The sequence below is a fragment of the Corvus moneduloides genome, chromosome 2 (assembly GCF_009650955.1).
Source record: "Corvus moneduloides isolate bCorMon1 chromosome 2, bCorMon1.pri, whole genome shotgun sequence".
Taxonomy (NCBI): Eukaryota; Metazoa; Chordata; class Aves; order Passeriformes; family Corvidae; genus Corvus; species Corvus moneduloides.
In genome coordinates, this window is record NC_045477.1 from 44227161 (window position 1) to 44250392 (window position 23232).

General features: G+C 41.9%; 1 protein-coding gene across 2 annotated transcripts in view; it reads right to left on the reverse strand.

Moving 5' to 3' along the window:
* EXPH5 (exophilin 5) overlaps window positions 1-14364 on the reverse strand; it is a 34985-nt gene extending 20621 nt beyond the window's left edge. The window contains exon 1 of one of the 2 annotated variants that reach the window (XM_032099326.1): window positions 13766-14364. In XM_032099326.1, coding sequence (XP_031955217.1) covers window positions 13766-14349 — 584 coding nt within the window. In that variant the 5' untranslated portion in view covers window positions 14350-14364. Of the gene's footprint in view, window positions 1-9438; window positions 9588-13765 lie in introns of those variants that run through there. The other variant, XM_032099328.1, reaches the window with a different exon arrangement.
* Between the last annotated feature and the right edge of the window lie 8868 nt (window positions 14365-23232).

The window sequence follows — 23232 nt, forward strand, 5'->3', positions numbered from 1 at the left end:
CATCTCCAGGGAAAAGTTAACCTAAAGGTTTGTATGCACTAGACTTTCATGTGGGTTATCATAAATACTGTTAATAGATGGGTAGCCTCCTCTGCCACTTCCTGTTAGGATAATAAGGAGCTTTAAATGCTACTGTAAGAGGAAAGGTATTTTCTTTACCAACTTCACCCTGAATATAGAGAAGAACACGTGTTCAAGGTAGTAGAAACTGGGTTGCCAAAGAGGACATCTGGGAACAATGCTGGTTTTTGCAGGGGACAAAGAACTCTATCCCATTTTTGCTAAAGCAGAAATTATGATTCCTATTGAATTTAGCAGAGGAGGATTTGGCCCTAAATGACTCTTACCACACACTTCATAAGAGAACAAATAAACAGCAACTACGAAGAATGAGGAATGGCACCAGGTGAACAATAAGCAGATCCAATCTGCTCATTGGATCAAGCTCTCAGTGTCTGAAAAGACAAGGCTGAAAGAATTGCAGATAAAAACAGTGTTGAAAGCGTTAGATAAAAACTACAGCAGGGCAGATAACATGCAGAAACAGTAACCTAAGCCAAGCTTTTCTCTTTACTCTGTTCACACTCCTTGCTTTGTCAGGAAAAAAAAGCTGGAGATGTTAAAAAACAGTGCCCGAAAAACCTGTTCTTTCCTAATTTTTACTTCAACTTATCCCCTTCCCACTGCTTTATACATCATGCTGCACTAGTGAACAGTACAACTCCATAATTTCTATAATCAGCTATTTTTCTAGAAAACTGACTGTTATCACAGCCATGAGTAGCTCTAAAATGCATATGCAATAATATTTTCTTACTTATAGTTCCTTCTAATTTTATGAAAATAATTTAAAGACACACTTCCAAGTTATCATCTTATTTGGAAAAAAGGGGGGAAAAAAGTACTACCGACAAAGGCAAAAGCTACCACAGCTGAAGTAATTTGAAAAAAAATATTATCTGTCATTTCCTGGAAACATATAATAGCAATAATGACAACATTCTGGTTTCCAAGGTGCCAGAGAAGCTCCTGTGACAGGTTAGTCCTACCAAGAAGAAAAACAGTGATACTGAGTCAACACACTCTTTCCTAGTACACCAGACACCCGACAGGTGTGTCATTATTCTTAGGCAGTCTTTATTCTTAGTAGATGGTACACTTTTACTCACATTAAAGCATCTTTTGTTTATTTTTCTTTCTTACTATTGTGTGTTTGGCTAATGAAAATGAACCAAGTCAGCCTCATTATTACATGTAAGACACATTATGCACAAGTAGATGAATCACAGAGGAAAAATTACTCCTGTGTTTTGGTTGCACATACTACAAGACAATGTAAAAAGATCTAACTGAAAACACACTTCTTTTTTATTTGATATTTGTAAAATTAACATTTCTGCAGTAATTCTCGAAAAATCAAGGTCTCCTCTAGCTTGATGAACAAAATGTGTTGGCAATAATGCTTGAATCTAACTTGCTATGTCGTTGCCAATCAACCACCCATATTGAATTTTGTCTTCCCCTGAAATACCAGTTTTCTTTCTAAATCTTCATCCTTTTCATCCTTTTGTCATTTTTGTTATTATGTATTCATTTTAAAATGCCCATTAACTCACTAAGTTGCCCTCAGATGTATTTATCTCAGTGTGTGACCAATAAAACTGTAGATGTGCATGGGCAAAGAGGATGGGCCACAACAAGGAAGAACAAAGAGTGTGTGGGCTCGGTGTTTGTTACTGACCAGGACCCAAACACCAATGAATGTAAAGGAAGGACTTTCACTCTCCTGAACAGGCATCAGGTCACGCTGCGGGAGGGAGTCCCCTAGTGGTGACACCCCTGAACGGAAAGGAGCAACTGGAAGTGCCAAGAAACAGTCACCTGAAGGCCAGGGGTGCTCAGCACTGAACTGTATGGGATATGTTTTCAGTTCCACTTTCATTGTCACATGAAGTTGCCAGCTCACAATTATCCCTAAATATTTAGATTCTGGAAATGTGCAAAACCAGGACACAGAAGACAGAAGAAAGTGAAAAGGGAATTAATCTTCTCTAGTTTTTCCTCCCAGACTGTACATTTAATAGGCAGAAGTACTTAAAACACAAAGATCTCACTTCTGCACATGATCTTGATATGCGCCCTGAAGTATCCTTTCAAACAGCAAGTAGGGCTACATAAACAGATACCTGCAAACAGAAATATAATTTTGTCCTTAGAACACTTTTCTGAGAATAGGTATCAGATTCACACATTAAGTCAGGGATACAGTCAGGGAATATGTGAGTTAAAGGCAGAACATCTCTTCTTCCCTTACTAAAGTTCTACCTTGTCTGCTCACGGGGAGCATTTCTATTTCAACCTCTCCTCTTCTTAATTAAAGAGTAGAATAATCTGACATTATTACACTATCTCTATTCAGCAAATGTATTCTTTTAAATTAAAGGTGATCATCTGCTTTGAGATAGCCTAATCCAGTGGCATTGTGTGCATTCCTTATACACAACCCACAAAGACAGTGAGACTGTGAGCACACATGACACATTCTCATTGGACTCCCAGTGCACATCGAATACTTCTACTCTGTAAGTCGCAGTGTCTTTTGTGTCTACAATACTGTAACTTAAGCACTCTCTGTATAGTGACCAAAAGTTACCTCTGTTTTCTCCAAAACATTAACTTCTCATATTAAACTATGTGAAATTAATATACTTACACTAGCTGCTGTTTTCCTTCACCAAGTCCAACACTGCTTTCCCCCTGAAGCTTTTGTCTGCTTTCCTGAGTAAGAGCATGGAATGACACTTTTCCTTTGAAATGGAAAACTAGAAAATGTTCTAAGGGCAAGAACAAAGGTTAATTCTCATGCTGACTACATAACTCCTCTGTTCTGGCAGCTCAGGAATCAGAAGCTCTCAGTTAAAGCTCTGAAATCAGAAGCTCAATGAGTGTCTTCAAAAAGTTAAGTTTTCAAAATACAGAGCATTGAAAATTGAGATCACAGGAGCTGAGGGTGATTAATCATGCATCTCAAGGTGTAACAATGCCTCAAAACATTACTTTTAACATGAAACTATTTCTTTAGCAGCTACCCTGAGTTTACAGTGAAAACATCATTTCAGCCCTGCTGGAAAAACCAGAGAAGTCTGTAAGTACAGATCTTTTAGCGGTTATACATACTTAGAAAATGAAAGCTTTTAGTCCTTTGGGCAGCTGGTCACGAAGAATGAATGAGATGGAATACTGCTAGGAATGTCACAGCTGTAGGTGACTCTCCAGTGTGGGCTGACTCTCTGCCATTCCCTTCACAATGTGTGCAAAACAGGGGAAAGCTCTGTTCTGTGAATGTTTTATCAATTAGTTACAATGTCTCTGGAGACTACAAATAACAGTCAAGAAAAAAGGGTGTTACTTTACTATACTGTTAATATTTGCAAGCTACCTACCAATATTATATGGTAATAACAAAACAAATCTATGATGCAATGGAAAGAAAAGCCACCTATCATCATTAAAGTGTGTCACATAGCTTCAGATGGTAGTAATTAATGTCTCTAATGAGATTACTTCATTAGTAGGAATTTCTATTAATATGAATTCATGCTAATGGGGGCAATGGATATAATTCTCAATGTAAAGATTCTGATTTGTTTGCAGTATAGATGTAGTCTCAGTCCAGAAACACTGCATGCCAGGAATAAGTTTTGAGCTCCTGAATTTCTGTCCCAGAAATCTTACATGGAAATGTAAGATGTATTCCATGTGGACCACATGATGGGTTGAAAGGCTGAGGATCAGGTCTCTCAATAAATCTGAAGCAAATGATTAACAGCAGGCATATTTACTCTTCCAGGGTAGAGCTGCTAGTTGATTACAATCAACTTTCATAAATATTGATAGCATGCAAAGAGACAGTCGTCTATTGCAAGTAATTTACAGCTCAGTCACATATTATAAACTTAACTGCCTTACAAAGACATACAATGCAGATGTTCTTCCTCATGTTATTGTTTGACTTTCTTTATGTAAAGCCTTTCCTAACAACAACATAAGAAAAAATCCCCAAGAAACAGAAACAAAACACAGGCCAAGTAAGAGGGGAAATTGAAAGAGGGGAATTGGTTTCAAATTAGGAGCATATCCTCACCTCTACAAGTAGGTTTGTGTATGATGGCCCATGGGTCTGGACAGAGCTCTAAAACTGAGAGGTTCCAAACAGGCTTAGACATTTGCTTGTACAGAGCTAAGCCTGAAGCCTAGGGCTCTCAAAATACACCTTTGCAATCTCAGATAATTGTGCACAGTCTCACATCGAGCAGGGTTTACAGTTCTGGACAACAGAAGTAAGACAGGTCAGTGTACCTGCACACAGTTAATGTATTACTGTAACACTACAAAAGCCTCATTTACATTGCTTTAAATTAAGGAAAGAGGTCATAAGAATTAATATAAGCTTTAAAAGTTGACACAGTGGGTGTTGTTCATCTGCAAATGTAATGCTTATATGTATGTAATATATGTACATGTATGTAATATATACCTACACAGAGAACCTCTGCTATAGTACCTTAGACTCTCATAGTTTATCACAACTCTTCCACTGGAAATAGAAATATTATAGTATAATATCACTTTAAAATATTATATTTACATGTATATAATTTTACATATATTAAAGAACACACATATACACATATAAATATGTATTTAAGAATACACAAGTCTATAATGCGGAAAGAAACAGACTGCAGAGCACCCCAGACACATTGCTGCAGCTTTTCCTGACTGCAGCTTTCTGCGCTCAGACCCCTACTGATCTAAAAATCCAAAGACACGGCAAGCAGAAGTGTTACAGTTCCCTGACTATTCCAACAACAAAGTAAAATCCATGTAATTTATGTGCTATAAAGTGTAAGCAGACAGTACTTTCCATCATTTACTCTTAGCTTTTGTGGTTTTGATGTGTTTGTTCACAGTTAATATGGTACCAGTACATGGATTTATTTATTTCTGAGGTAAGACTGAGAAAAAGGAGATCGTTTCTGTCAGGAGTTTAAAATGCAGACATTTAAATACAGTTTATTATAGTTAACAGTGTTAACATAATAATTTAGCTGCAAAGAAGGATTAGAAATACATTTCATATGAACTTTTAGATGCACGTGTCCTCAGAACAAGTCCCAAAGACCTGCTTTAATGAATTTCTTGCATGAAATACATACGTAGTGAATTTTTTCAGACTGTAAGCTCCAAGGAAATAAGTAATTTTTCAATTTAAAACGAACACCTGAAAGACCAAACTGAGATCAGGCCTTAGTTTATATAGCCCTGTGTTAAATTTCTGGAGCAGAAAAGAAAATAGGGTCTCCGTGCCCAAACTCAAAACTCCAGTGTGCCAAACTCCACTCGATTTGAAAACTAGATTCAGAGAGTAAAAAGATTTTAAAGGATAATTAAATTCAGTATACACAAACCACTGACAAAACCTAAATTTAAAAGAGGAAAAGGAGATGGACACACACAACAATTTTAAATGCCATCAAAACAGTATCTGACAGAAACCAGTGAACATCAGCTGGAGTCCTAACACACAGCCCAAGTAGCTTTGCTCCCAGCTGTTAGCCAGGCCTCGCCCAGAGCCATGTCTGCGGGAGGTGCAAGTGCTGCCTGTCTGGATGGACATGGGAGTTTGGAGTACATTGGGGACCAAATCCAGCAAAACTCCAGCACCTTAGGCTTCACTATGGAAAGCAGGTGCTGCAGTCTTTGACAGGCCTACATGACACACGTAACCTGAGCACAGGAGCTCTACTCTCACTACTGGAGAACAGCTGTGCTGGTATGCGTGGGACACTCTGAACTTGAATCAGATGTGTTTCTGTGAAACACTTCTTTGAATTTCTGGCATAACCAATTTACTAGCTCTGAAATACATGCAAGGACTTGAAGGTGTTGGGACACAGTGTGTAGAAGCTGTCAGCATGAGAAAATCATTCTCTTCTCCTCATACAGACACCTCAACATCTCTCTGCTTGCTTAGTATAAGCTAAGTATAAAGCTGTCTTCTTCCACCTAATGTCAATTTCCAATTTCAACTAATGTCAATTACTAATTTAACTTCTGCACTTGAATTGTGGAGGAGACAAGGTGTTGAGAATATAGAAACATTACTACTGGAAAGATCAAACCTGGGAAGTGTGCAGACTTCCTACAAAGTGCACAAGACAGTAACTGGGTCACAAGTCCATGGAAAACCTAAAAAAATTGGACTGCTCTGCATTAGCTATTCCAGAATAACTCCTCATATTGACTGTCTACTCAGTAGTTAGTGCTTGCCTGCTCTGCTGCGTCTGACCTATTTATTCTTGAAGCCTGGTCAATTTACCTATATCGACAGAGTTCAATAAATTCTACTTTTACCATTAAGCTTGGACTTAGAAAATGTCTGCCTATGACTTAACAGTAATTCTTTGCTTAAATCTGATCAATTTCAACACCGTCTTATTTTTGGCAGCCCTAGTGACATCAGAAAGTTAGCTCAAATAATAACAATAATAATCTGTGATTTCCACTTTTACACTGTTTGGTCACTTGAAAATGCAAACATTAGTCTCAATGGTCCGAAAGACCTAGCACAAGGCCTGTGTTTGAATGAGCATGGGTGAAAGTGCCCTGAGAACGTCCTTCCCGCTCCTGTGGGTTTGGCTGCCTAGGACCCGGACCAGCTTGGGAAGAGCAGAGCTGGGTGTCCTTAGAGAAAGGTGTCGTGAAGACAACAGCCACAGGCCTCAGCAAGGGCGAGCCCTCCTTCCCCTGGGAGCTGTGTTTAAGCACAGGCTGTCCCACTGGGCCATGCTCCAGTTACAGCCCCAGATGCATCCCCAGCTCTGTCTGTGTATGGCCACTGCCTTGACCTCTGGGCTGACAGCCCAACTTGGCCTCAAGCCTGGCCACCTCACCCCTGGCTTGCCTGGCCATCACGGGGCCATGGCTGACCCTAGTCACTGTCTCCAGGTCTGACCCTGACATGACTTCTTGGCTTGACCATGGCCCTGCACCATCATCCCAGCCCTGCCCCGTGACCACCAGACTGTGGTGGACCTGGCTGCCATCAGCAGGACTGACCCAACCCTGAGCGTGACTCAGCCCCACAGCCGGGACCCGGCCCTGCCACGCCACCACAGCCATCCCTGGGGCCACCCATCTGTGTCACTGGGGACAGGCCCTGGTGGCCAGGCACTGCCCTGCCAGCCCCATGGGGAGCAACTGTGAGGAGCCAACATGGCCCCAGTAACCTAAAGAAAGAAGTACATTCAGTGCCCTACAGACAGGCTCTTCCAAATGTAACACACCTCAAAAGGTTCTTCCTTCTGCCACCACAAACACCACAGGAAACCCCCTACCCTCAAACACCAAGTGCAAATCTTTAGAGGAAAGGATTGACACTGAAATTAGTTCACTATGAAAGGACAAAACCAACGAGCTGGCAGCAATTTTGGTCCGGACCCCGCTCTGTAAAATGTATAACTGGAGTTACACCACAGACTTTGATCTAGTTAGCCCAGATGCACAGAGCTGAAAAGCAACAGAGAAAATGGCACACATAGTGCCTACCTGCCCCTGGCCATTTCTACTTGCTCTTCTCACCCTGTGTGAAGCCCCAGTCCATGAGTCTAGACCCCACCACAAGGACAGGACTATTGAAAAAACACAATGAGGAAAAAACTTGATAGACAACTTACCAATTACATTTGATTACAGTACCCCCACTCAAACAAGGGAAGTCCCAAAATGGGATTCTTATTCAATGGTAATTGTTTACCAAATTGAGCAAAAGTTTTTAAATCCCGGTCTTCCCTGCCATTTTAGCTCCTATTTGCACTTCTTTAGCATATTAGCCCTTCAGGGCTCCAAGGACCTATTTTCCTAAGTGTTGACAAACCACTAAACACGCCAGTGGCACAGTATCAGTGGTAAGTAATAATAGTATCTCCTCCACAAACACGACACAGTGGAACTTGCACCCTGAAACATTCCCAGGTGGAGTATCTCTTATGAAAGAATTTCTTTATTAATGCTTTGTTCAGGGAGGGAGCTCCACTGGAACAAAAATATACCCAAGTAATGCTGTCCTGGTATCCTGTCTGCTTTCCTCACCCATGCAGCTCATGTATTTTGGAGCTGATTTTAAAAACTCTTTGTAATTATGAGGAGTTGAGTCCCAAATCTAGATCTCTAACACCCAATAAGTTATTCTTAGTCTCCAAGAAGGTAAACAGGACTACTTTTGTGAATATGACAAAATAAAGCCTGCAATGGTAGACCCCTCAAATTGTAAGCAAGGCAATATAATTGAAGCACCAAGCATGAATATGCTCAAATACCTACAAAACTGAGTATGTCTGCACTTCTGCAACAAATGTCTTCCTAAAGTTATGAATATGGTGAAAAAATACATTTCCAACACAGGATTTTATTCCCACCTTCTACTGCCAGACCTGTGAGAGAAAATGTCAGTCAAGAGAATACAGTAAGGAATTACTTGCAACAAATGAACTCAGTAAATGATCTGCCGTGAGGCAGTAAGAACAGTTGTGTGCCTGTAACAAATAGCTGCGTCCAAGTGATTTATTGTAGAGACTGTCCCAGAACGGTCCAAGGAGGGGATTCATCTTTCCCACAACACTCATCTGTTGTTAATGGGTCAGCAAGAGTGGAACACTGAGTGGTGCTGACTGTACCTCCCAATTAATTTAATATGCTTTTCATCTTTAAATTTGAGGGTAAATTAAAATAAACCTTTGTTTTGCTGCCATCTTTTCCCATTATCATCTGCAAAATAATCTACTAAACTACCACCTGTCCCGCCAAAAGCATAAACCAACCTGGAAAAGAGCAAAACAAATTAAATGAAATGGAATGAGTGCTCTTCCCTCCCAAAAGCTTCATTTCCCTTCCACTTTTTTTCAGTTCCTATTCATAGACAGTGACTGAGGTACTAGATATGTTCTAGAGCTGTCAATTAATATTTTGCCATTCTTCCTACCGGAAAAAGAAAAATCCTTACATAATACATGTACAGTTCTCAAACACAATCTAGAAAAGCAAATTGGTATTAGAGGAGGTACCTCTAATACCAATTCAGTTTCATTTCCCTATTCTGTGCTTCAGTCTCTCAGTTTATTTTCAATGTCTCATTTCTCAAGAACTAATAAACAAAAACAGCACAAGACTATTGTACGCAGTCATAATAGGAGCATTATATAAACAGCCAAGTCTCCTAAATAGAAGTTAATTATTAAAGAAATACAGAGCTCTTGTGCCCTTTTACATGCATTTTCTATTTATCCATAGCTCTTCTACTGTATCTAGCAACCGTTTCATTAGTTGGACAGCCTGCAACTGTACAAACTAACCTGTTCCCATGCCACATTCCCCTACCTGCTGCCTCTTTTAAGTAGCTGGCTCCATGTCTCCTGGCTCTTCTCATCTCAGCTGCTTTCTCTGGGCCTTGATGCAGTTCCAGGGGTGGAGGTGCATCTCTACACCCAGTGCTCAGACACTGAGACATCAGCGACCCAAAGCTGACTGGAATGACACCTGCTTGGGCACTGTCTGTCTCTCCACACTGCAGAGGGAGGAGCTGCCTTGGAGATAAAAAGCTCCACCTCTGAATTCCATAGCTTCATGCCCTAATGCTGCTGAGCCTTCCTACAGTGACTGCCAGTTCCTCTGCTACCTGCCAAGCTCTGAAGTATTGTCCTGAAGAGATGGAAGGCAGTCAGCCTCTCTTCGCCCAGCCCATTTACTTCATCAATAAAGGACAGAAAAGAGAAGCACCTACAGCTTTGTTTAGCTTTTGGGACCTGGAGCAAATATTAGCTGTCAATTCTTTTTTAATTTCTGTCCCCAGCAGCTGCAGAACAAAGCTTAAGAAGAGTGCACCCTCAAGTCTTGAAACAGTAAGTCAAATAATATCTTGAATGTTTTTATGTTGTGATTTTCAGGCCTATTTCATTACACATGGAAAGTTGATCTGTGGTATTAATAATCGCACGAGCATTCATTGTGTTCTTATGGAAACTGAATTGTTGGGGAGCCATCTGAACATGATACTGCACTGTGAACATACTGTATTCCTTCCTGTTTTCTCCTGGGCATCTCATTGTAACTGAAATATTTGTGACAAGGAACCTTCTTCCATGAGCATCTGTAAAATCATCAGTTTCATTAACCAAGCTTACTAAAATAGCATTTCATGACTTGAGTTGGACTTCTGCCTTAATACTGCAAATACTATTACAGAACAATGCATGTATATTGATATACAAACCTTAACTCCATCTCTCCTTCCATGCTAACATTTATGATAAATGAAATTTTCTTTGCATTGGTATTATGAATGAAACTGGATTGGATGAGCAAAGAAACCTGAAGGCAAGGGTTACCCAAGTTCAAAACAAATACGTATTTTTTCCTTTAAATTATTAAATAAGTGATTAATAAGTTTCTGAACTATTTTCAGTGTTTATAGAAGTGAACCGCCATATGAGTTATACCAAAGCTGACTGTTTGCTGCTTCTCTGACTTGTTTCAAGGAAGAAGGAGGCAGGTACGGCTGGTTTGCGGTGGCTGCTCAAAGGTACTGCTGAGAGGAGCCACGAAGAGGGCACTGAAGGAGAAAAACAAGCCAAAAAGTGCAGTTCCGGGAACCAGCAGGCCAGGAGACAGCAGGAGCTCTGCTCCCTGCCCGTAGCGAGAGTAAATTAAGGTCCAACAGGACACACAGTTCATTTCTGTATAAAAGCGAAAGCTATACTGAAAGGTGTCCCAGACCAGGCCTAGAGGTCTGAAGCCTGCCAAGGGAGCCAGGAAAGGGCCAACGGTACCCGAGAACGTGCTGGGGCATCAGGAGCAACAGGAGGGGACAGCACCAAGCACAGCTGAGAACGACAAAAAATGCGCACAATTGACAACCTAACTCACACGTTCCTGCTCTACAAAAGGCTACAAAGAGAAAGAGAGATGAGAGAGGTTGTATAAAGCAACCTTTCCCAGAAAATATCCCATTATGCACTTAATTTCATAAAGGCATGGGCTGTCTGGATGAAGAGAGATCCAGTGGTTCTACCCAGTGTAGGTAAGCAACAAGAAAAAAAAAAGTATTTGTCAGGAAACAATTGCAAGCTCAACACATTTGAGGAAGTCAGAATAAACCACAGAGAATGTCAGAATTCATCTTCTGACCTTACTTCTTATTTCATCTTTCAAAATTAACTGGCATTAACATTTTTCAATATAACTAACGTAGCTTGTTCCTGCTTTTTGGATTCCAGAGTTATATCGGGAATGAATTGCAATTCTTCATTGATCTTTTAAGAGACTGGCAGACAGCTACATGCTTGCTTGTATGACATCAAACAGTATGGACAGGATCAGCGCAGTCATTAGAACCTGACTTTGGTCTGCCAGCAGATGCTTAATTCCCTCTGTCAATCCAGTCTAGATTGGTCTATACTGGAAAATGCTATATTATAAATACAGATGGTCACTGAAAAAAACTTGACCAGTTTGTTATTGACCACTGGTTGTTACTGATTTTCTCCCTGGTCCTGCCCAGTTCCAACTAGCTCTTTCCAAAACCACGCTCAAGAGCAGTTTGAAGGGCAACTCACTTCACTAACTTTGTGCGAAAAGAGTAGTCTTAATGAAATTGCTCCTTCCATTCCACAGCATCTTCTATATACCCTGTTTGACTGAGAGCATAAATCAAATAGCTTCAAAATCACACTCTGAAAATATTCCAGGAGTGGGCTGCGACAGTTCTCAGGCATTATTTTAAAACTTTTAAACCGAAAAAAATGAAGTAATAATAATAAGAATGACAAGAAGGCAGGCATACGGGACAAAGAGGAACAAATGCAATTTTGTTTAGAGCCTCTGAAGTTCACTGTGGTCATATAGGAACTGCAAGATTTGGCCCTCCAGGGTGATCACTGTTATTACTTTGATTATAGTAGCACAGGGCAACACCACACAGACTGGAATCTGTCTGCTCCCGATGGAAGTCCTCTGGCCTGAAGAGCTTACAGTCTAAATAACACCAGGTAGACAAGTGGAGTGAGAAAGAAAGTACTTTATTAGGCCCAAGAGAGAGCAAGAAACTTGCCCAAGGACATATACCTTTGACAGATCCAGGGTTTAACCTAGATTTTCAGTAGGGCGCCTTGGTCATAAACACTCCACCTACCTTCCACTCAACTTGTGAATGACTCTTCAGCTGAGATTTAAATAGACTACATCTCAGTAAAGCATAACCAGAAACATCCTGTTATACCACATTTATTTTGACAGCTTTCACGTAGAGAACATTTTCTATTAACAAAGTCCTAAGCGCACAGATGAAGAAACAAATACAAATTTGGGGGCAGGTGAAAGCCTTGAGCTCAAGAGCAGGCTACTGCTTCACAAGACTCTCTACAGCATTGGACACTTCAATGCATTTGCTTCAGCTTTAGTCCTAAAAACTTTAAGAGTTTTAAACTTGTGGCTCTCCAGCTATGTAATTCCCTGCATCCAGCAAAATCTTCCTCCCTTTTCGGGGGGTCATAATAAGGCACACGGAACAGAAATTAATCAGAAAAAGAAAAGTAATACCAAATTATGGAAGAAAGAAATCGCCAAACTTAACTCAGTCTAGGTTCACATGCCACAGAAAACTAAGACGAGTTTTAGATGTAAGTCAGTGTTGACACATAATATTTAACCATGCCCATCATAAAATCCACTTTACTGAAATATAAAACACACAGTACAAAAACCCACTTGAAGCAAATGTTACTAATTAACATTCCTTCTACCTCTTACATGAAAGCATTACTTGTGAAAAGGGCCCACTTGCAAATCTAAGAGGACACTGCCTCTCACTTTCACAACGTGCCAAAAGTCATACCTGCGGGAAGAAATGATAACCTTTAATAATAAACGGCTCATTTTCCAGCATAATTTCTATTACTTCATCGACCTTTGCTTTCAATATCAACACAAATAGCTTTGATGATTACACAAAGGGGAAATATGAGTTAGAAGCAAGGTCGACGTGCCATAAGGCAGAGAGAATTCAATTAAGTCACTTTCACGAGTCCTGTGAACTACCTTTCACGCAGGTGAGTGCCTGGCTTTGTTTCCAAAAGCTGCCAGGATCGATTCAAAAGCCGCAGAGCTGCCACGTTTCCCTGCAAGGTCCAGCACAACTTCCCTGTCTCCGTGGTCTCCCGGGTACCAGTGTTTGGCCCGCACCCCATGCCAGCGGCACGGTGAAGCACAGAAGTGGCCTCCTCCTCCTCCTCGGGGAAGGAGAGGTGCCACGGGGAGCCGCAGCCGTGACTCAGAGCCGCCTCTGTCACAATATGCATTTCCCAAACGTCCCGATGCTTCAGGTGCCCGGCCGGACGGCTCCGGCGGCAGCCGGCGCTGGCGGGAGGCTCTGGCGCTCCCCGATGCCCCGGCAGGACCGCCGGGAGCTCAGCTCTCCCTGCCGCGCAGCACCGCTGCCCCGCGCCACCTTGGCCGGAGCAGACCCTTCCCCGCGGGGCGCCCGCCCGCCGCCCCCTTTCCCGCTCTTCCCGTCGGGATGAAGCGGCCGCGGCTCCGCCGCCTCCCCGCGCCGCCGGGCTGGGGCCGTGCGCCCTCCGCAAACCCCGTTCCGCGCCCTCCGCCTCCGCGGGGGCGCGATGGGCACCGACAGGACGGGGGTGAAAGCCGGTACCTGACTCTGTCCTTCTCTGCCCGCCGGAGCTCCGCGTCCCTCTGCAGCACCTGGAAAATCGCCCTGGCTTCCTCTTCGTTCAGAAAACTGAGATCTGGCCCCTGAGGCGCTGCGGTCATGGCTTTGCTTATCGGCGGGCGGGCGGGCGGAGGCGGGGGGGCAGCGCTGACCCGCATGCAGCGCGCAGCCACAGCAGCATGGCCGGACGCCGGGCGGACCGCGCACGCCGGCACCGCGGGACGCGCGTGTCCCTGAACGGCGACAGCCGCAGCGGCCACCGCCCGGAACCGCCCGGGCGCGGGGCGGGCAGCTCCCTCCGGAGCGACCGCAGCGCAGCCCGGCGGGGCGGGGCGGGGCAGGGCAGGGCAGGGCAGGGCAGGGAGGAGCCGAGAGGCGGCACCGCTGTCGGGGCCGGAGCCGGAATCGGAGTCAGCCTTGGCATTGGAGTCGCCGCTCGCCCCATGCTCATGTCCCGCCGCGAGCCCACGGCTGAGTCGGGTGATGCGCTGAGCACTCGGCGCGGTGTCTGCTTTGGCGCTGTCCGGGAGCACACGCCCGCACGGGGGGCCGCTGCGGTTCCCCATGGCGGTGACGGCCCGGTTCCCGCCCGGCAGCCCCGGCACGTCTGTGCCCGGCTCCCCGCGGCACCCGAGCGCGGCCCCGCCGCTCTGCCCGGCAGCCCCTCCGTGGAGCCCGCTGCGTCCCGCTGCAGGAGGACGTGCCCGTAGTCTTGCGGAGTGGATACAAAGCGGCAACTTTTCCACCAGGGAAGAACGGGGCAGTGTTTCCTCTGTTTGCTATTTACTCTCCTTTAAGGTTTTCCTGAAGAAATAGTACAGAACATAAGTCCTTGACCTGGGAGTTATAATCACATCTCAGAAGTAATTTCATCCTGATTCCATTGTAATGGCTCTAATGCAACTCAGCTCTGTGCTGGTGGGAGCACGACGAATTGCTGTGTCTCTCCAAAGTATGTGTCTGACTAGTACACTGTACTAGTTGAATACTTTGTAAAATGTCCGTTCAAATTTTTACATCAAAGAAGAGCTTTATTCAGGGCCGAACTGCAGATGGAGAAAGAGAATTATGGTGAACTATTTCAGGCTGAGAAATTTGGGGCTGTTCAGCCTGGAAAAGAGAAGGTTTGTTGTGGGGACCTTGTAACAACCTTCCAGTATCTGAAGGGGACCTACCAGGAAGCCAGAGAGGGATTCTTTGTTAGGAACTGTAGTGGTAGGACAAGGAGTAATGGGTACAAATTGAAAGAGGTGAAATTTAGGTTAGATATTAGGAAGAATTTTTATACTGTGAGAGTGGTGAGGTACTGGAACAGGTTGCTCAGGGAGGTTGTGGATGCCCCAATCCTGGCAGTGTTCAAGGCCAGGTTGGACAGGGCAACCCTGGTCTAGTGGAGGTGGTCCCTGCCCATGGCAGGGGGGTTGAGACTAGAGTGATCTTTAAAGGTCCCTTCCAACCCTTAACATTCTCTGGTTCTATGAAAGAAAATACAATTTTTGTTATGGCAAAGCAAGTCAGTGGGAAAAGGCAGGGCAGTGTGCAGCAGGAGCTGGGCTGTGATGCACGCAGCCACTCTCCCACTCTGCAGCAGGGGGCTGCGCGAGAATGTTTCTCCACTAGGAAGTTGAGTGGTGCAAGTGGAAATAAGGGCTTCAGAGCACAGCGGGAATAATAGGTTGCAGGAGGTTCCTGGTTTTGGCAGAGCTTCTGGCATCATTTGTCGGACCCACAGAGGAACTTACCTGATTCCTGGTAACCAAACAACAAAAGCAAGGCTATGAGAGAATTGATAAAAATGTAAGAAAGCAAACTATGAAGAATTATGATGTGGAGAGGGTGTGTCTCTGACAGAGAAAAGAAGGTGAATTTCTAAAAGTGTATGAGAGACGCTTCTGGGTAAAGTCCAAGCATGTTGTTTCTAAAGGTGCAAGGGCCACAGCTGTCCCTGGTGCACTAGGAGAACTTCCTCCTAAGAGTAAACGTCCTGTGCTTCCCATTCTGTTGCACTGAGTGACTGTTTCACCAGCAGAAGCTGAGTGCATGGAGTTCTCCCAGGGAGTCTCCCAGGCAGTGAATTAGACATCACTCTCCCTTTCTGACTGGCACCTGCAGGATATGGGAAGCAGTTGCTGCTCACTGTGCTTCTGCATCATGCTGGATCTGCTCCCACAGCTGGGGGAGAACATGGTAACATTTTTTTCTGCACATCCATTGCAATGAAGCTCATCAATGCCCACACTTGCCTTCAAAAGCAATGTTTCATCTTATTGGTGAGTTGTGGTCTTTTAACTTCTTGTGCAAACTTGTAAGATGTCCCTACTTGTTGCAGGAGATTAGACTTGATGACCTTTTAATTCCCTCCCAAACCAAACCATTCTGTGATTCTATGGTGAAAAATAGATACGTACATACAGAATATATAGGAAGGCTGTGCATTTTCTTACGGTTTTGTAAAGCAAGTTATGTAATACAGTTCTTACAAATAAAGGGTGACATTTCCCCCACAAATTTGGTGACTATCTATAATTGTATTTATCCTGTCTGTAAGTCAAGAATGGAATTGTATTTCTAAGTTTCAGTCAGTCTTTTTCTCCGTTTCTAGAAATCTGATTAATGGTACTTTTTTCTTCACATCATTAAAATCTTTGTTGGCATATTTTTAGTGCAGAGGGAAGGAGTGACAAGATGTTTATTTAATGTATAAGCAATGTATAGTCTTTCAGATAATAAGGAAGAAATGTTTTTTGTTGTCTAAAAAGCAATGGAATTGTTTAGAAGAGTGACAAGTACATACACTAATGGCTTTAGAGGGAGGCTGCAAGACCACAGCGATAATTATATTTCAATGGCTTTTATCCAGAATACTTAGAGATTTGGGCATAGCCATTTGTATAATGAGAAGACCTTTGTTTTTCACAGCATCTTTGGTACGTCACATAAGCATTAGAAAATGTGTGTTGGACCATGACTAGAAGGAGCTCCTATCTATGGAGTCTTTTACCAGAAATTTATTTTGTGAAAAATAACCCCATTTCCAAATGAGAATGTCTTTTCCTTACTCCACCTCACTTACAATTTATGTCTTTTCCATGTATGGATCATGATGGCAAGAAAACACTGCCTGTATTTCACTATTTAGAGTCTCTTGCACCTTATGTGCTTTAATTTCTGCTCCATAAACCTAAGATAAAGATACATGCTTTAATTTTTTTTTCCATGGTTTTTAGCTAACCAGCTGTTCCAGGAAGATACAGAGGTGTTTCTTGTAAATGAGTAGTGTTTTCCGGTTTAAAAACCTGAAACAGAGCGCCAAAATAGCATATGAGAGGCTGCAGACATGAGACATCATTAGTAATCTTAATTGCGAATGCCACTAAAGAGGATGCTGACACACATACCTTAATTATAGGGCAAAGTTCTTCAAAAATTGCATTTCACAAATACTGCTGTGCTAGATGGGTGGTGCTAATTCACTTATCTCAGTGGAGGAATTCAATGTGTAGGTTTCTGGAAAGCCAGAAAGATTGATTCTAAAAGTTGGTCTGTACCTAGGAAATTGAGAAGAATGTGCAGAAGGGTTGGTTAAATCTTGTAGCAGTTGGCCTTGAGGCTCATATCAGCCTTGAGGCTTGAAAGAACTCTAAGGTCTTGTCTGTTCCTGTTGAACTAATTACTGTGTAAATTGTCAGCCAGATTACTGAAGGCTGGTTTAATTAACGCCCTGTGTTAAGTGAGAATGGCTTCATGACAAGGCAAAGCATAAATACGGAGCGTCTTTCATTTAAAATGTACTAAATCTGCTTATTGTTTTTAAAATAAATATTTTTAACACTAGGCTAGGTAAGAAATACTTGGATCAAAGTACTCATAAGGACGAAAGCAGTGCCTCTCCTCTGTTTAACAAGCCCATTGTTTATACCTCAGTTTATTCTAATAGTCATTATGTGTTGATGTGTGTTAACATCTGGAGATCCATCTGAGTTTCAGAGGACATGGAGGATTGCAGTGTATGGTTCCCACTGCCACAGGTCAGCATTTTCACTGAGCAGTGGGTGTACTCCAGGATCTCTCACTTGGCCCTCAACTCCCATTTCAAAAGTGCTTTGGACTTTCATTTAGGCATTTCAGCTGTGAAGTGGTGCACTTTGAAGATTGCCTGGACATTAAGATCCAAATGCTGTTTGTGTTTTTGTAGCTGTTTGTGTGCTACACAGCCCCTTGTGAGGCAAGGAGAGAGCCAAGGCCAGGCTGAGCAGGCTGCGGGGTGTAGACCATCACTGACCACCCTGTAAACACCACAGGCAGCAGATCAGCTCCCACAGGGACAGCCAGTCTTCAAGGAACACTGTGTTCACAAGTCACATCTTGCAGCCTGTGTCACTGCAGACTACTCCTTTTCACAATCTCCTCCAGCACTTCCTCTTGCTGAGTCTTGTCATTCACCTGCTTCTTTTTTCCTCCCCAACCCTGGAGAATGGGCTGCTCCCTTCCCCCACTTTTAGACTCTGCTCTGCCCACACAGCACATTCCTCACTTTACAAGTACTGCTTGTTGCTGCTGCCTCTTGCTCCAAGGCCTTCCTACACCATACATTGTCAATATGGACTCCTCAATTTGTTTCCTGTACAGGGTTGTTTCTGCTGAAATAGACTTGTTGATACCTTAGAATGACATAAAGACATCATAGCAAGATATGATCTGTTTTTTGCCAACCAGAAGAAAGGTAAGAGTGGTGTCCCAAAAGCATATTAGCATTGCATAGCAGCAAGGAAAGGTGGTTATGAGAGAGACCTCTGAAATGGTAGCTGCAGTCTGACCCTGGCACTTCATGACACTGCTGTGTATTTGGTGCTGCTTTGGAAAATAACTCCATGACACCCCTTTGTTTTGCTTTTTCCTTATGAGTGGCTGTCTGTCCTTCTTCCTCCCTTATTTTAGGATTCAGTTAATCACTAATTTAATTTGTAATAGTCATTGGGACTGCACTTTCCCTGGACTGGAAAGAAGAGAGTATTGTTAGTAGGATCCCTCACAGGGCAAGACAGATTGGGCTTGTAGGGGGTTGCTGCAGAGGGCTGCGGCCCGGAGAGGCATATGAAGCAGATTGTTACCTTTACAGCTCTGGAGTATAAAACCACTGCTTAGAACGGGAGGGTGAACATATTTGGTTGAAATTATGCAGGGTTTCTGCTTTATTATAGGTCTGATGTCTTGACTGTCAGAGCCATAGGTTGGCTAGTACTGCATATAACATCTGCTCTCTTGGCAGAAACTAGGCAACCTTCTCTTCCTCCTTAACTAATATGTGCATAAATATAATCACCAGAGGCCAATACCTGGGACACGGCAGAATTATGCATTTAATATATTTAGGTCATATGCCAGTGCATGCAACCTATTAAGACAGGCTTGAGTAAAGGTACAAAGAACCAGGCATGACTAAATAATAAGGAAGAGATGTCATCAGAAGCAAGAAGGCAACCTTCAAAACACTGAAGTCATATCCAAATGAGGAAAATAGAAAAATTAATAAATTCTGGCTGATAATATATTAAAAAAAAAAAGAAAAAAAGAAAAAAAACCGACCTGGGAGGAGCATCCTGCTGAAGATCTCTAAATAAGGACTAAACTCTTCCTCAGCACATCAAGAAGATCATCAGAGAGTCTGTAAGGCTGGTGAATGACTGGTATATAAAAGATGCACTATGGAAGACTCAGTTTGTTTTCTAAAAACGAAACTCCTACTTTACAGTTGCAAATATTTGGACAAAGACAGCCAAGTTGATGCAATCTGCTTGTACTTCTGAAGACATTTCATAGTACCATCATCAAAAGCTTCCAAGGAAACTTAGTAGTCATGACATTAAATAAAAAGTAATATTATGCGTAAACAACAGGTTACAACTTGGGAAACAGAGGGTGAGAGGACAGGTTACTTATTATAGTGGAAGAAGGTCACTGGTAACAACTGGTCACAACCACTGGTAACCACTGATTTTCCCAAAGCTCTGTGCACGCTCTTAGGTGACCTGGAAAAGAAGTGAGCAGTGAGGCGAGCAAGTTTGCTGGTGTGGTGGGAAAGTTTGTGATATGAAGATATTCAGGGTAATAAGGACAAAGGCATACTGTGAGGGAGTTTTTTGTACAAGAGGCTTTTGTAAGACAGAATGACTAGGAAAAAAATCCTGGCAAGCAGCTTTCAACAGTAAGCAATGGACTCTGAGCTGACTATTATCATTTGGATTCAAGGTCTTTATGATATGCATAACTTGTGAAAACATCAGAAAAGGAACCCAAATATTGGAATTTATTAGAAAAGGAAAAAAAAAATCCATAGTTTTCTTACAGCTTATAAATGAATATGGAATTCTGTATGGAACATAGATGATGTTACATATTCCTATACCATATGAACATAGATTTCTGAATATATATTCTGAATACAAATTCATATATATTCTCCATATAAACGAGGGAATTAGAATATGGTGTTCTATAAATTCTATATGGTATGGAAATGGTGGAAAGAAATTAACTTGGGCATTTCTTCAAGTACAAGAATGAAGGGCCACCAAATTGATCTAATAGAACTTGCTGTAATAAGGAATATGTGTTTCATGTGGCTGCAGTGGGCTCCTTGTATTTTGGGAAAGGGCCTGGGGGTCATGGTGAACAACCCAAACGTGAGCCAGCAATGTGCCCTTGCAGCAACAAAGCCTAACTGCATGCTGGGTTGCGTTATTAAGGGTGTAGCCAGCAGGCTAGGGAAAGTGACTTCCTTGTGAACTCAAGAGGCTGCATCTGGAATGTTGTGTCCAGTTTTGGACTCCCAAATACAAGAAACATTAGCATACAGGGACAAGTCCAGTAGAGGAGCATAAAGCTGACCAGGGGGCTGCAGCCTGTGACACATGAGTACAGGCTGAGACAAATGGGTTTGTTCAGTCTGAAGAAAATATGAAAAGGATTTACTTGTGTACAACTTTTTAGTGGATGGTTACAGATCTCCTTGGGGGTCCAACACAAAAGGACAAGTAATAATGGACATAAATTCCATGAAAAAAATTCTTATTCACCGTTATTAAAAAAAAAAAAAAATAGATATATATATATATATACATATCCTGGATTTATTTGGGTTGAAAGGGACGTTTAAAGATCATTTCCAGCCATGGGCAGGGACATCTTTCACTAGATCAAGTTGCTCAAAACCTCACCCTGCCTGACCTTGAACACTTCCAATGATGGAATCATAGCTGATCCAACACTATAACCAGTTGTCTAGGAACTACAGATATGTAAAACTGGGGAAGGCACTGAGCATCTAACATCAGAGTTAGACCTGCCTTGAGAGGGGATTCAACCTGACAAGGTCCCAGAGTCCATCTAGATTACTTTATGCTTCTGTGATTCCAAGTGGTTATAGCACGTATGTCACACTTAACTCTTCAAAACAAACATTTGCAGAGACACAGAATGCTTCTGTGTACTGACTGCAAGATGTAAATATAAGCCATCATGAGGAAGTTTGTTTCATTGTATATATCAGGTCATCTTTTACTAGAGACTAATAACCAGATTATCAGAGATAGTCACTACAGCAATTGTGCTGGGTGTCCTTAGAACGTAATGATTTCCAGTGCTGGGTGGAGAAGGTAATAAATTTTACAAAAATTATTACTTCAATCTTCATTTAATTAAGAAAATTAAACTAAATGAAACACAATAAAAATTTTTCACAATTTATAATAAAGTTGCATAACAGAAAATCTAATGATATCTTTAGTAAAATAGTTTTTGAGCTAAAACCATATCATACTCTGTTTAAACCTTGAAGCAAGTACAAATATTAATGCTCCAGAGAAAACTCTGGCTTTATTTACATGCTCTGTTTTGGAGAACAAGGTACAGAAACTATGATAGAGCTAAATCAGAATGCCTCTGTGAATATGCCAGGGGAAATTAATATAAATTGTGGCGTGAAAATGCCTTTCATTCCAGCTAAGCAGCAGATTGTCTTGAACTTAATTATATGACAGATAATTCTGTGATCATTTTTAGCATGTAACTCCAAGAATTCTTTTATTGCAAGAGGATCACAAGAATAACACAAAATCCTTACTTTATTGTGTTTGCATAAATACCCCTAACAGTGGAGGGGAAGGAGTAGCCCATTCACATCCTTCTTTTAAATACCAGTTACTATGGATGTCGGTCAGCTATGAATATAGTAGATCAGAAGAATAAAGAGTATTATTGAGTAAAAAATATTTTACCTTTGCTCTGTGTATAGCCAGTAAGTTCCATCTGGAAGATCAGGTAAAACATACATTTGTGCTTTAGTTCAACTGACTAACTTATCCTCTTCTACACACATTGATGATGAGTCTAAATACCTTCATCTGCCAAAGAAAGTAATCACTTTACTAAATGTAAACACTTATGCTGCAGACAGCTCCCTTTAAATGAATTAGCCTAATTACTTCTATTTTCAATGAAGAAGACCAAATGGTTATAGCACACAATTTATCTCATTCTAAAGTAGACATTTAAATAGGTCAGATGAATCATGCCTTAAAAGAGGCTGTTTCTCTCCACTGAGTGTAAAGGGAGTCTGGCATGACTAGCTCCAAATTGTAAACTGTATCTATCTAAAGTTAGGTGAGAGGAATCTCATCCCACCTGTTTGTGCACTTAATAAAAGAAGAATACCAATACAGTATAAAATTGAACAAACTGTCCCCAGGCTTTGAAACGAGTTGTTTTAATCTTGAAGCAATCTGACTCTTAATTTAGGGTTTGATTTAACTCCCACTGAAGTCCGTAGCTGTAAGTTTTAAGGGGAATTTAATGAGTCTTGTCAATTACTTCTGTTCACTCTCTCATCAAGTACACTTAATTAAATTCCTTGAGAAATGGATACCCAATGCTTAATGAGAAATGATATTGTATAAATACAGGTTACATTTTGAACAGAATCTTTTTGTAAATCAGTTTTTTCCCCTTCCATCTTATAAATTAAATATGTAAGCAGTGTAGATAAATCCTTAGTGATAACTGTCTTTAATAATTATAATTCAAGTAAATCAGGAAATACATATGTTTTTTCCTTGCGCAGGATTATTAGCTCTTTAATTAATGTGTAATATATTAAATAAAGTCCAGCAGGTTGTTATCACTCTGTTTCAGCGACAACTCTGAAACTTGCTTTGCACTGTCACTTTTGCAGAACTCCTCAGTGTTGGACCCCAGAGAAAAACAGCCTTATCGTACTATTTACAGCATAGAGTGCAATGGAGTTGTAGTTGGAAAGTCTGATAGAATCTTTTGGGCCCTACTATCCGAGGTGGAAACGAATGGCTATCCAAATGAAACCACTGAAATTTTATTATGTAGCCAGGTGTGGTTCCAGTCCTGATGTGACTGTGGGGAACTGAGGAAACAGTGGG